General features: G+C 43.0%; 1 protein-coding gene across 1 annotated transcript in view; it reads left to right on the forward strand.

Moving 5' to 3' along the window:
- Positions 1-13,813, forward strand: part of COL26A1 (collagen type XXVI alpha 1 chain) — a 166,209-nt gene that overhangs the window by 31,422 nt on the left and 120,974 nt on the right. The window contains exon 3 of the mRNA XM_058817935.1: positions 1,003-1,106. Coding sequence (XP_058673918.1) covers positions 1,003-1,106 — 104 coding nt within the window. The remainder of the gene's footprint in view (positions 1-1,002; positions 1,107-13,813) is intronic.

Here is a 13,813-nt window from a genome sequence, read left to right on the forward strand (position 1 = left end):
TGTTGACTTCAGAATCACTGGTGCCTTGCACAGCCCTGCTGTGTCTGCAGGTCACCCTCCAGTTCCCAGAGGGGCTTGGCAGTGCTTGTGCTGTAATTGGGACCCTGGGGATGCTGTGTTGCTCACAGAGCTCCCAAACTGTCCTGCAGAACCTTGGCTGTGGTCCAGAAGAGTGTGACCCTATTTCAGATAGGGGGAGAATTGAGGCACAGGTCAGGTAGCTGGGAAAAAGAAGTTCCCTGATGTAGTTGTCATGTTGATGTGCTGGCACATCCCAGGTCTGAGGGGTGGGGAAAAGGAAGGCACCTGGGAGATGGGAAACTTTTACTGCTGAGTGAGGAAAGGCTGTTGCCAGCCTCTGTTCAATGTCACAGAAGCCCACATGAAGGGAGAGTGTGGGAAACAAGTCATCATCTCTGCATCTTGCAGGGCATTGCATTGGTGAGATCTCCACAAAGCTGCTGGTGGTACCTGCAGGAGGAGAGGTGTGGGGAAGGGCCAGTAGAGCATGAGGGCTTAAGGAGGTAAATAAAAGCTGTTACATCACATCCACACTCTAATAGATGTGGAAGGATAGAATGTAAGAAAATAAAGATCGTGCAGAAGGTAATCTCACCCCTGAGGAGTTGCAGCTGCACTAATCACCAAAGATTAGCAACAGGCCTGCTCTTAACAGGCCACAGCTGTGTCCAATGAGGATAAGTGCTACAAAAGAGTGGGTTAGCTGGGTAAGGAGAGAGTTGGAGTTTGCTGTCTGTACTGTGAAGAAGAAGGAGTCTGTGCTACAAGGAGCTGTCCATGAGAAATCACTGAGAAGGTATGGGACTTCTGCAATATGAGCACAATGAATAAATCCTTGCTGATATTTTGTGTGACTCCTTTTTCTGTGGCTGGGGTTGGCTGGGTGCTCTGGGGTGTATCCAGGTGGAAGATGTGCTGTGAATCAGTAGCAGCACTGCTGGATCAGGGCACTGTGCTCTGCTGACTCCTTGTTTGTGTTAGTTACAGGACTCTCATCAGGCCCACGTACAAAATGTCCTACAGAACCGTGACCACGCTGGAGTGGAGGTGCTGTCCTGGCTTCACAGGGAGCAACTGTGAGGAGGGTGAGTTATCCAGCAATGCCTCTGTCCTTGTGAGCAGCAAGGATGGACTGACTGCCTTGAGCTGGGGTTTGTTCTTTAATGTGCTCTGTACACCTCCCAAACACAGGAACAAATCACCTGTTCCCTTCACACCCCATTGTCATCTGAATGTCACACACAGTCTGAAAGGTGGTCTTGGAAAACAGATCTTTCTGAATGCCTGCAAACAGGCCTGAATGGAGAGGGGGAAAAAATAAATAAAGAAAAGGGAATCAGTGATGATCTGTTTAGAGATGTGCTCATGCTTGGCATCCCTGCTTCAGAAAATATGCTTTATCCTTTTTGTGTGTTATCTTCTCCCTGTCCCTGTTGTCACCATCAGTTGCTGTATCCAATAAAAGCTGGTCCCTGGATGCTGCTTTTGTAAGGTCTGGACATAAATAATGTGTGCTCCCAGAGAGCTTTGAATCAATAGCTTTGGTTCCCTTTCCTACCTGCTCCTTGACTTATTGGTGTAACATTCATGTTGCACAGTGTGTGTGGAAACAGTTCCCTCCACTCAGAGGAAAAGGGCTCTCTCCAGAGGAGGAGGAAAAAGTATTTTCCTTTTTTTATCCCAATAGGGCATGTTTTACATTTTTCTTCCTAACATTTTCTATTTTAACTGTCTGGGGATTTGAAACAAGTTCTGCTTCTCCACCAAGTATCAGATTTAGGCATTAAGGTATCTGCTGAACCTGACTTGAGAGTTCACAGCTTACGAATGGGAGAAACTGAGCCTGGAGTTTTCTGTTCATTTGCATCAGGTCAACACAGCCTGCTGAAGGGTCAGTGGGGGTGTCCAACATCTCTGAGTCTGCTGTTTGTGCTGTGATATCTTAATACCAATCCCACAATTCAGGCCAATCTCTGCCGAGGCAGTTGCCTCATTGCAGTCCCAAAGAGTGATGGCTGCAGACAGCAGCTGGCTCCAGGCTGCTGAGCAGACAATAGCATCCCAGAAGCTCCAGAAAACCCTTACAAAGTGGCAAAACTACCCAAAGCTGCAGTCTGCAGGAGAGAGCTTTACATTTTAACATAATGCTAAAAGAAGTATGTGTCAGACATGTTTTATGCAAAATACTTTCATTAGGATTTTTCCTCCTGAGAAGCCTCAGGAACAAAATGTAAACAATGGTTATCTGCTGCTGTGGAATGCCACAGGTGCATCTGTGATTGGTCTCATGTGGTTGTTTCTAATTAATGGCCAATCACAGCCCAGCTGGCTCAGACTGTCTGAGACACAAGCCTTTGTTATTCGTTTTTCTTTTTCTATTCTTAGCTAGCCTTCTGGTGAAATCCTTTCTTCTATTCTTTTGGTATAGTTTCTATTAAGTAATATATATATTGTAGTTTTAATTAATATATATAATAAAATAAATTAAGCCTTCTGAAGCATAGAGTCAGGTCCTCATCTCTTCCCTCATCCTTGGACCCCTGTGATCACTGTCACAGAAGCGAGCTGAGAGAGGCTCCTTTGTGCAGTTTGAGTTTTCAGCTGTCCCTGCAAGGCAAGGGGAGCTGGGGCTGGTGGCAGAGCTGAGGATGTGCTTGGTGACCTGAGGAGCCCCTGTTTGTGCCTGTAGGTTTGGACAGGTGTGAGTTACTGCAGCTTAGTGGTGCTGCTGGTACAAAGGAGAGATTCCAGCACCCCCCTGCAGTGCCAGATCTGTCTCAGCAGAGTTCAGTGGAAATAAAAAGCCAATGTGAGCTGGTTTGAGAGAGCCGGCAGCGATCTTGCAGGAGCAGCTCTGTGCAACGAGGTGACAATTTTATATAGCTACTTTGAAAGGTGGAACTGTTCTTTTGGGCTTGGATATGGTCTGTGGAGTGTGAGAAGAAAGCCAGTAGTAAGCCCTTACTTTCAAGTGTGAGATTCTTTTTACATTTTTTTCCTTCTTCTTAAAACATCTGGTGCTACTGACAGTCCCATATCCTTGAATGAAAGAGGAAAATAAAATAGACCCTTTCTAGTGCAGCAGTGTTGGGCCACTTAGTTTTTAGTGTAAATACTGGTGCTAGTGGTCTGCATGGCCCTTCAAGCTGTCAATTTTGAAATGGAAATATTTACTTACTCTTTATGTTAATTCTTAATGTTAGTGTCACTTGGAAATCAAAGTAAGCAAAGCTAAAAATAGGCTGGTTTAGGGTTTTTGGCAACCCAATATGAGGCCTTTTGTACTCTTTCCTTTCTGTGCTCTCCCCTGCTGCAAGATTGGTTCCTCTGAGAGGGTGGGATGCTTATCTGTGTGAGTTCTTCCTGGAAACAGCAGACAAAAGGAAACAGAAAACTAAACTGAAGCAAAACAAAAACAGTGCAGTGCTGAAGCCACAGTGAATTAGCAGGGCAGAACCTCAAAATGTTTTCATCTTTCTTTGGTAGTTAGATTCCTCCTCAATATTTCATTTCACTTGTATGTGTAGCTGGTGCTTTAGAAGTTGATGTGAGGTAGGTATGACTGGAGGCAGCCTGGACCTGCATTATTTTTAGCTTGCTTTCTTGCTGTGTTACAAATCCTCCCATTCTCTGACAGCCTCTGCTGCCACTGGCAGCTGCAGTGGCTCTGAGCTTCCATGCAACATGTCCTGGTTCCAGAGACTGAAGGGAAACTCTTCCTTTCCCAATGGGACTTGGGACAGTCAGGGTGTGTTTCCCTCAGTGGGATGGATTAAGCCAGCAGAGAATGGATTGATGAAGCACACAGAACAGTTCTGGGAGCTGTATGGGCATGGATGAAGGTGGTATCTGCATCCTGATGATATAAATCTGTCTATAAAATCTATTGATTCCTTCTTTAACCCACTATAAGCAGAATTAATATTTGCTCCTTTTTTGTGCTGTTCTGGAGCAGTGTCTTTTGGGGGAACCACTGTAGCATAGATTATTTTTACTAGCTGTCCTTATATCAAGCCTTCCTTGCCCTTTGAAAATTTATTTCTTTTAGCATTTTATGAGGGAAGACAGGATAGGGTGAACCAAGGAAAGAAGTGAAAGAATTTGAAGCCATTCAGAGGCTGCAGCTATTTCTGATACCTTAACTTGTTGTGATCTCCCAAATGGCAGGTCAGCTTTTCTTTTGCAAAAGCAGCAGCTCAGTGTGGGTGTCTAGCCCCAAAGTATGACAGACTCCTGATGAGATTGGTTTGCTGGAAACACCTTCAGTGGGAAAACTCCCCTCTGCTAGAGCAAGGTGTTAAATGTAATTAAATTATTGAAGTGTCTTCATCCTCAGCTGGTAAGTTTAGCTTGAGACAGTCACCACTTCAGTGTCACCAGCTGACAGGCACTGACATTAACACTGAAAGTTGCACATTTTTAGATTTAAATTATCCTGGGAGTCTAACTCCTGCATTGGAGCTGGTAAAGAGCGGCATTGTCTGGAGGAAGCCTGGCTCTAGAGGTGGATGGAGATCTTGCTCTCAGTGGGCCATTAATTTTCCAAGGTAAATTTCCAACCTGTCTCCTTTTTCAAGCTGACACTGCCTAGGGCTTTCTCCCTTTCCTTTCCTTGCTTTCTACTCAGTCCAAGGTGTGTCAGTATTTGAAAGATCTCCAGTTCCTTTACTGGTTGTGTACAACTGTGACCTGCTCAATGAGTTGATAGTCAAAAACCACCAGTTGTACCAGGCCTTCCCAAAGGGTCTCTTTCAAGTTCCTTGAATGGAGAAAAAGACTTGATGCAAACCAGTCTGGTGAATATAACTGTCACTAGATACTAACTTTTATTTTCCAGTTTCAGGGGGTTTTTGTTTTGTTTAAAGTGGAGCCCAAGCCCAGGACAGGAAATGAATGCACTGAGCCACCCAGACTGCTGATATAAAGAACATATGGATGATGGCAGTGCAGGGGTGAAGTGCTTTAGCCCTTGCAATCATGCATCAAGCTGATTGATTTGAATCCAAGATGATGCTGACATTTCAACTCAGCCTTTTTTTCTATATGGCTGAAAGTTCAAAGGCAAATGCAACCTCTTGGGAGAGAAAAAGTGTCCCCAGCAAGTTCAGGGGCTCAGCATTGCCCTGGAGCTCTCCAGCCAGGCAAGGTCTTATTTTACTTTACAAATATAGCATAGCTTTCTTCCTTGTTTGTTTGTACTGCTTGAGTTTGGGACAGTAGCCAGTATCTTATTTACCCCAGAAGCACATTGATGGTAGATAGCTTAGCTGTTTGGGCAAGCAACAGCTCCCAGAGCAACCTCAGCACCTCTAAAGTGATGCCATTGTGATTCCAATCTTACTTTTTCTTTTTCCTTTCCTAAGCATGCAAGTAAGATAGGAAATTTGAGCAGCCTTGTTCAAGTAATGGCTTAACATTTTTTTTTTAATGTCTCCCCCTCCTCATTTCAGTTCTTGGAATATTCTGATCTACTTCTAATAACTATTATTTGCATCTTTCTTGTTATCCTGATATTTTTTAAACCTCTTAAGATTCCCATGTGTTTACAGTTTTCCAAGCAGCATAAGAAAATGAGGACTTTCCTCTTGGTATGATAGAATGCAAAAACTCTTTTCATTTTTACTGCTGGTTTACAAAATTTCTTGGTCCCAGGAGGAGAAATGCAGAACAACACTGCCAGAAAAATCTTAAATGAGTAAATGCAATTATGAGATAAAATTTATGAGACTGGGAGAAAAGACATCAAAACAAGGGACCTGAAAGTTTGAAAGCCCATTGAAGAGCTTTGAAAGGAAGGGAATTCAAAGTGGTGTTAATGGGACCTCACTTCTCCAACCTTGTCCTTCTTCTCCATGAGCCATTAAAAGACAGAAGTGTCCATGATGTGCAAGTGCAATACAGAGATGATGAAGTAATGTTTCTGTAGTATCACAGCAATTCTCTCCAGGAGCTGAGCTTGTGTGTTCTCCTTTCCTCAAGTCCCTCAGTTCCTTCCTCAGCAGAGCTTTTTGACCTTTTTAATCTTCCCTTAGAACAGTGTAAGAGAAAGCAGTGGGAGTCAGAGCCATTGCAGTGCCTGTTCTGCTGAATCCTGGTTCAGTGATGCAGCTGAGTCCAGCTTCTGTCATACAACAAAAGCTTCCATGTGAACACTGAAATTCCCCCCAAGGTGGTTTTTTCAGTGCCCTCTGACTGGCTGGGCAGTTCTGTGCTGCAGACATTGCAGAGTGAGCTTCCTTCCCTCCAAGTTTGGATCTAACAGGGATATAGTTCTCTACTAGAGACTGGTTCAGTAATTCCTTTAGGGAAATGTGGCTTAGCTCTCATTTGAGACCTTTGAAACCAAGTACAACATTTGATTCCACACAGAATTTTTTTTCTGGAAATATCTTTTCATGCCAAAGTTTGTTTGTTAGACACAGTAAGTGAATTATGTGAATACATGTTATAGACTATTAAGTGGAATGTGAATTAATTACAGTTTTTTAAGTAGGAGGTAAAATGTGGTAAATATCTCTGTAAATCTACTTTCAAAAATATTTTATGTGAAAATATCAAAACATGTGAATGTTTTGATATTTTTGCATAAAATATTTTGTTTCCATGATGGAATTGCTGACACATGGAAGTGGCTTCCTGAGCACTGATGTTTGTGATGTAGGTCCCAGATGTTGGACAGTACCTTCCCCAGTATTTTCTTCCATAGCATACACCTCCTGCTGCTCCAGTGTTCCACCTCCTGCTTGTGCTTCTGATGGCCTCTTCAAGACAAGATCCACCAGAAGCTGCCCAAACCACCCTACAATGTGTCACCCACTTGCTGTCTGCTCCCATCACCATGCTGACCACTCAGCAGCCTTTGGTTTCAGGCATAGTTTGTGTCACCCCTGATCAAACTGATCACATTTTCTGAGGAGTTCCTTGAGTGTGTGGTCACTGTTGGAATTATCCACAGCCTGCTGAGAGCATTTCTGGCATCAGCACTCTGTGACTACTTGAACAATTTCTAAATGTTCATCTTCCTTTTGAATACATAGATTAAAAAAAAAAATCCCTGTTAGATTTCCAAATATTTTGACACTGCATTCCAGCATCTGAGTAGTTTCATTTCTTTGGACATTTCTAATCTGAACAGGGAGAATTTTATTGAGCACCTAATGTCAAAATATCTGAAGTGCTAAATATCTGCAGATGTTATCTTAACATAAGTGGGAAAGCTGTATTCTGTATCATTACACTATCCTAAATTTTTTAGCTCCCTTCAAATTACTGTGGTATGTAGAGAATCTTCTGTGTTTTCATAAGCTCTTGGCTTTCCCAAACACATAAGATGCTTTCTGCTGTGTATGTCTTAATTCACAAGTAAAGGACCCACCTGTTTATAGTGAATGACTTTCCTTTATGAATTTGCTTTATTTCTAATCAGGACTGAGCATAATCTTCCCCTGGGTGGGGCTGGCCAGGGTTTGGAGCAACCTGGGCTGGTGGAAAGTGTCCCTGCCCATGGCAGGGGTGGAATGAGATGAACTTTAAGGTCCCTTCCAACCCAAACCATTTCAGACTTGTATAAGCTCAGAGACATCTCTAGTGGTAGATTAGTTAGATATTGAAAGTTTTGCACCCAAGGGAGCTCCTGAATTACTTTAGAATAGAATTTGGGAGGTGTGGGTAGAATTTGGGTTCTGAAGAACCCATCCAATCTCTTGACATTTTCTTTCATAATCTTTACTGCCTCCTTCAACCCTGAGCTTTTCACAAGCTACTTTCTCATGCAGCTGTTCCTTCAGAGCTCTTGTTTTCCCCCAAATTATCACTTGTTTCCCATTCATCCTCCCAATAATGAAATTTTATTTGCTTGAGGCTGTTAGAAGGGAGTTGGTTTTTTTTCCCCTCTGTGAGTCTCTCATTGTTAGAGCCTTTGGGAGTTGCTGACAGTGTAGTGTCCTCTGGAAAAAGGGACATGTGACATGTTACGCTGTGAATCCTGCAAATGCAGTTAGTGCCCAAGTCAGGAAAAACATTCTCCCAAAAACTCCACCCGGTCTCTCTTTTCCACAGCCATTCCCATGGAGGTGGTGGAGAAAGGGTGGAGCTGTGTTTATACCAGAAGTTAGTACTGTTTGGAGAGAACACTCCCATTTGCATAAGGAAGAGCTAAATGAGGGGAATAGTTTTTAATTGGTGGCTACTGATCAGTTTGATTCTTTTCAAGTAAATTAATGGAAGAAGAATTAAACCCACCTGCTGATGCTGTTTCCAAGTTTCCTGCTGCTGCACTGACTTGTTTTTTTATCAGGAATAGGAAATGAGGCTTAGGCCTTTGATATGAAATTCCACAGTTGGAAGGGGTGGCAATGAGTCTCTTTCTTTCACTCACTTTGCAAGGCTATTACCCACTTAACCAGCTGGTTTGTGTTCAATTTTTGAGCACTTACGAAATTACAGCTCCCTCCCCATCACTTTTCAAGGGCTTAGTTATGAAATGTGTGGATTTAATGTTGCTGTCAAACAGTGCTGAATGGGATGGTTCCTTGAGGAAGAAGTTACTGAATTTCTTGCAGGAGAATACTTGAGTGGCCTGATTTGCAGGGTGCCATTTCTTTTTAGTGCAGTAATTTATTTACTTGTAGTTATCTTTTGATATCTGATTCTAGAAGCAGGGGGGACTTGTGCAGATATGAATATTGGGGAGGATAAGGGAAAGATGAGGGACAAAGTTCCAGGTTTTCAGGACTTTCAAACCTAGGTGTGACTCTGTTCAGAATCTTGCTGCCATCCGTTATTTCTGTCTTGTCAAATACTGGGGGAGAGACAAGAACATAATTTACACCACACAAGTTCTAAGAGACCTGTGCAAAACTGATCAAAGAATGATTTGTCAGTTTGTGTGAGTGATGGAGAAATATCTTGTACTCCTGAGATTTAAGACATGAGGATAAAGGAAGATCCTGAAGATGGGAGACTTCATCACCAGCTTTCCACAGAGAGCAGATAGGTAGGCCAAGGTACTCTTGCAAAAAGTTTTTTTAATAAGTTTAAGCCAAGCTGTTCACAGTGCAAGCTTTTTACATGCTGAGTGGCAAGATGTGTCTGAGGGGGTGTGAGACGAAGGGGAGAGGTTGAAGGAGGCCACAGAGTACATGGGGTGGTGCAGTTGGTAGCAAGCTGAACTGGAGCCAAGATTTGGGGGTGAAGCAGATGGACACATTCCTATTTATATCTTAGGGACTCTTGCCTTTTCCCCCTTTTCTTATGTAGGTTTTTCATTAAACAAGTTAATGTGATTGGTACAGTAACACTTGTGTCTTCTGTGGTAACTACTTCCAGTTGTGGGTTGCTCAAAAATGTCATCACAAGGAGGGTTTATGCAAGAGCAGGATAAGCCTCATTCACACAAACTTTCTCCAGGAAGAAGAGATTTACTAGGTGTCTAAATCCCCATTACAACTACCCTGGGATGCTTTGCCATGTGGAAAAGATTGCAAGGAATTGGGATCCAGGTGTGGTGGGATAGAATGTAAGAAAATAAAGACAGTGCAGAAGGTAATCTCACACCTGAGGAGTTGCAGCTGTACTAATCACCAAAGATTAGGAACAGGTCTGCTCTTAATAGGCCACAGCTGTGTCCAATAAGATGAGTGCTACAAAAGAGTGGGTTAGCTGGGTGAGGAGTGAGTTGGGGTTTGTTGGTTGTGCTGTGAAGAAGAGGTCAGTGCTGCAAGGAGATGTCCATGAGAAATCACCAAGAAGGTATGGAACTCTTGCAGTAAGATGACAACATCCAGGAAGAATTGGGATTGCAAGCCCAGGAGCAGGAAAAAAGGTGGATTTTCCAGAGAAGTTTGAGGTTGGTTTCATGTTTTGTAGACTTCAAGGTGAAAGGAAGAAGTAAGCATTGAATTCCCATATTGCTGAATCCTAGACTTTTCTTACTCCATTCCATGTTATCAAATGGGGAACCAAAAGTGTTCCTCCAAATAATTTCTGGTGGAGTTTAATTTCAGTTTAATGTGAAGTGCTAGGCAAAAGCATGTTCCATACGTTTCAATGTGTCTTCTTTATGTGAGTCCCTTAGAAGGATAAAGGCAGCGAAGTTAGTAGAGCTTTATTTGGGAAGCTACAGAAATGTGCAACTGCAAACCACACAGCTCACTCAAAAAACCCTCTCTGCTGTCATTAGTGAGGGCTCAGCCTGTGCCTGTTTGGGCAGAGGTGGAAAATGGAGTTATCCCAGGGGCTGTCCCAAGTTAGTAAGGAATGGAGAGCCCTCCCTAATCAGATCTGTGTGTGTTGGAGGCTGGGCAGTACTGGGAATATGTGGTAGACTAGGATGAAAATGCTGTTAAATCTTGATTGAGCTGTAGGGCTGGGCAAGAATCCATGAAGTGAGATTCAATCAAGGACAGCCACAGAGGCAGGAATAATTAAATGCACAGATTTAAATAAGGGATTCTGAAGGTAGTGGGATCCCAGGGGTGGAATGGAGTTTGTGGAAGATGTCAGATTGAAGTGTTGCTCTAAAGTCAAGAGAAGAAATGCCATGTTGGAGTTTGATGTTACAGATACTCTGACCAGGTGTAACATTTACTACTAAATAATCCATGACAATGCCTGACACACAAGTAGAAATTTCATGGACTGTGGTACCTGCATTTGTGTTGGTGCTTCTCAGAGAGGTCAATTTTCAGCATTGACTGGAACTTCAGCCTTTTAACTGCTAAACTTATGTGAAAGCCAGTCCTAATTGTGCTGCATATCTGAGACCCAGGACCTTCAATGCAGTAAAGGGATGTGTTGCATCTGTGAAGAAAAGTGTTTGGCTCAGAAAGGAATGTGCCTTTCATGGTAGATGATGTGGAGTATGTTGTACAGTTAAATAATTGGGCTGCTTAACTTTGGAGGAATCAGTAGGTGTGGGTTATACACAGCTGAAAATAGCATCAGCACAAACAAGCTGTTCTAAATACACCATGACTGCTGGTCATTTAGGCTAACTCATGGTTTTCAGAAACTGGACAAGAAGTAAGTATAGATGACATGACATGATGTCATCTAATGATGACATGCACGTGATTACAGAAAGTCTAGGACTGATTAAATATTTCCTATGAATGTATCACTGCAAGATATCCTGATTGCCACTGCAATATTGTCAAGAAATCTTGTTGGATGATTCTTTAGCAACTTTACCATTCCTAGGTAAATGAAGGCTGGGAAAAACTTACAGGAGAAATGAGCTTTGCTTTTATGTCCCATCGTATTTCAAACAATATTTAATAAAAGTCTTCACCAAAATGTGAGTGAAGCATCACAATTTCACCAAGTTGTACTAGGTCCCTCAACCACCAAAGCAAGAAAGACACCAGAGGAATGGCTCTGTGAAAATCCCCTTTCATGAAGCTCATTAAGGACTGATAAACTTTATTCTGGTCTCTAACATATGCTTCTTGTTCAGGCTCCTGATTTGTCTCCTTGGATAGTGCATCCAAATCCACAAGTAACATGCAAGTTTGCATTTCATTTTGAGCCCAGCAGGCATACAGCAGTGAGGTTACAAGACCTTTCCAAGTGAGCCTGGAGGGACTTGTTGGCTAGAGTTTGGATCTCTGGCAAGCAGCTCCCTCCAGCTCTGCTCTGCAATAAACTCAGGGTTCAGTCCCCGGCCTCGCGCAGATACCGAGCTCTGTTGCGTGTCTCTGGGCAATCAGTCACTGGGAAGGCGCAGATGTTTCAGGATGCACCGCAATGGGTGCAGCATAAAAGAGAGGCAACAGCAGGGTCATGCTACAGATGCAGCCACATCTCACATGTGTTCCTTCCTGACTGAAGAATTCTTGTAGCATTTGCGGTTTTCTGGTTGCTAATCCCATCAAATGAGGGCTCAAAGGTTGATAAAGCTTGGGCCTTTTATTGCTGCTCCTTTAGCCATGCAGTGCCAGGTATGGCTGATGCCTGCCCTGCAGGCAGGTCCAAGAGAAGGGCATTAGAGTAACAGAGAGGGGTGCACAATTGCCCCAGGCAGTGGCTGAAATAAATTTGGGCAGCAATTATAATAAAATCAGAAGCATTAAAGAAATCTGAGGCTAGAAGATGTCCTAATCTTCGCCTGGTTGTGGAGATAAGAAGTGAAAAAATTGCTTTTTTTCTCATCTTTTCCTGTAAATGAGGTACACTCAAACCTAAAAGAGGAGAAGCCAGACCAAGTCAGGATTCAGTTTGATGTTTCATTTGTGTGCACATAATTACTTCTGTAACAGTAATGCTGAAGAAGTTTTGGCATGTATCTACTGTGGGAAGTGCAGGGTCTGTGTTCATTGCTAGGTGGTCCTTCATTCTAAAAACCTTGAGGGACACCCAAGGCAGATGGGCTTTAATTAGACTCTGTCCTGCTTGCCAGTGACTGTCAAATGTGTCTCCCCAGATCAAGCACTAGAGCTTTCTGCTGAAGGTGTCAGGTCTTGCTCTGGAAAGAGAGTTTCCTGCAGCATGAGCTGTAGAAAGTGCTGTGGTACCCCTGAGACACCAAGAGAAACTGTGCAGTATCTTGGTTAATTAGTTCTTCAGCGGCCAATTTGGATGGAGATACAAACCTGTTGCTGTTGTCAGCCAGTGTTTTAGCCTCAATGGCAGAGGCCTGTGCTAAGGAATAAAGGTTTTGGTTTTCTCTTTACTGGTGTGGAGATGTATTAAACCCAAGTGGCTCAGAGTACTTGTGTAGGGATGGCTCTACTGTGTTGCTGCAGGGCTCTGCACTGTAAAAAGTTACAGCCCATTCAAGGAGGGGGACAAGCTACTCCTAAACTTGGCTTGTTTGATCTTTTCTAGCTTAGCCTCAAGTGATTAAGCAAACAGTGTCTTTTCAAGCATTCTCCAGTTGTGTGATCTGCTAAACACATCTCACAGTGTGATCTGCCAGAGATGCCTTGAACACTGTCCTTGTGCTGTGCACTACTGGTCCTTGTGGGAACATAAATAAGCAGTTATTTCTATTGCATCTGGTCTGTCTGGGTGGGATGCAGAGGATGGGTGTTGCTTTATGTTTAGCCTAAACTTGAAGATTCTTGCTTTTGCCTTAATATTACCTCTCACAGCAAGGCACAGCTCTTTATTAGCTACCCAGGAAAACATCCTTGCAAAAGACCTTTCTCCTTGCAATGAACTCCTTCATCTGCAGTGGGATGTGTCTTTACAAAGGGGGCATTCTTGTTCTGCCCTTATTTTAGTGAAGTAGAATATCTACCAGCAGTAGTAGTTGGGATACCGACCATAAAACTGTAAGCTCCTCACAGACCAATGTAACCCTCACACCCTTCATAGGGAATGTGAATGAGCATTTACATGGCTCCATTAATGCCTAGTGGGCACTTTGTTTTCTTTTATACTTAGCACTGGTCTCTTCTACCTGAACAAATGTGAATGTTGTACACACTAGAATAGAAATCTTCACCCTGGAATCTGTATTCTGCTACAGGTTCAGCTGTTAAGCTTTGGTCTTTGCTGATTGATGCAGAAGAGAGCAAAAGTAAATTTGATGCCTCAAACACATTTGAAATGGTCAGGAGTAAGAGAGGATGGTCTTCCTGAAGTATATCAAAAGCTGATTATTTATCAATTCTTTCTCCTTGAAATTGAGATGATCCCAGAGTAATGGGTATCCTTTTTCCTGTCCAGATTGTTTTGTACCTTATTTATATCTCAAATCAGCAGAAACTCTGATCTTCACCTGGCTTTTTATGGCAGCTTGTAGAAGAGTATATGTGAATATGCTGTGACAGCAAACCCTAAATCAACC

Source organism: Ammospiza caudacuta, chromosome 20, assembly GCF_027887145.1.
Source record: "Ammospiza caudacuta isolate bAmmCau1 chromosome 20, bAmmCau1.pri, whole genome shotgun sequence".
NCBI lineage: Eukaryota > Metazoa > Chordata > Aves > Passeriformes > Passerellidae > Ammospiza > Ammospiza caudacuta.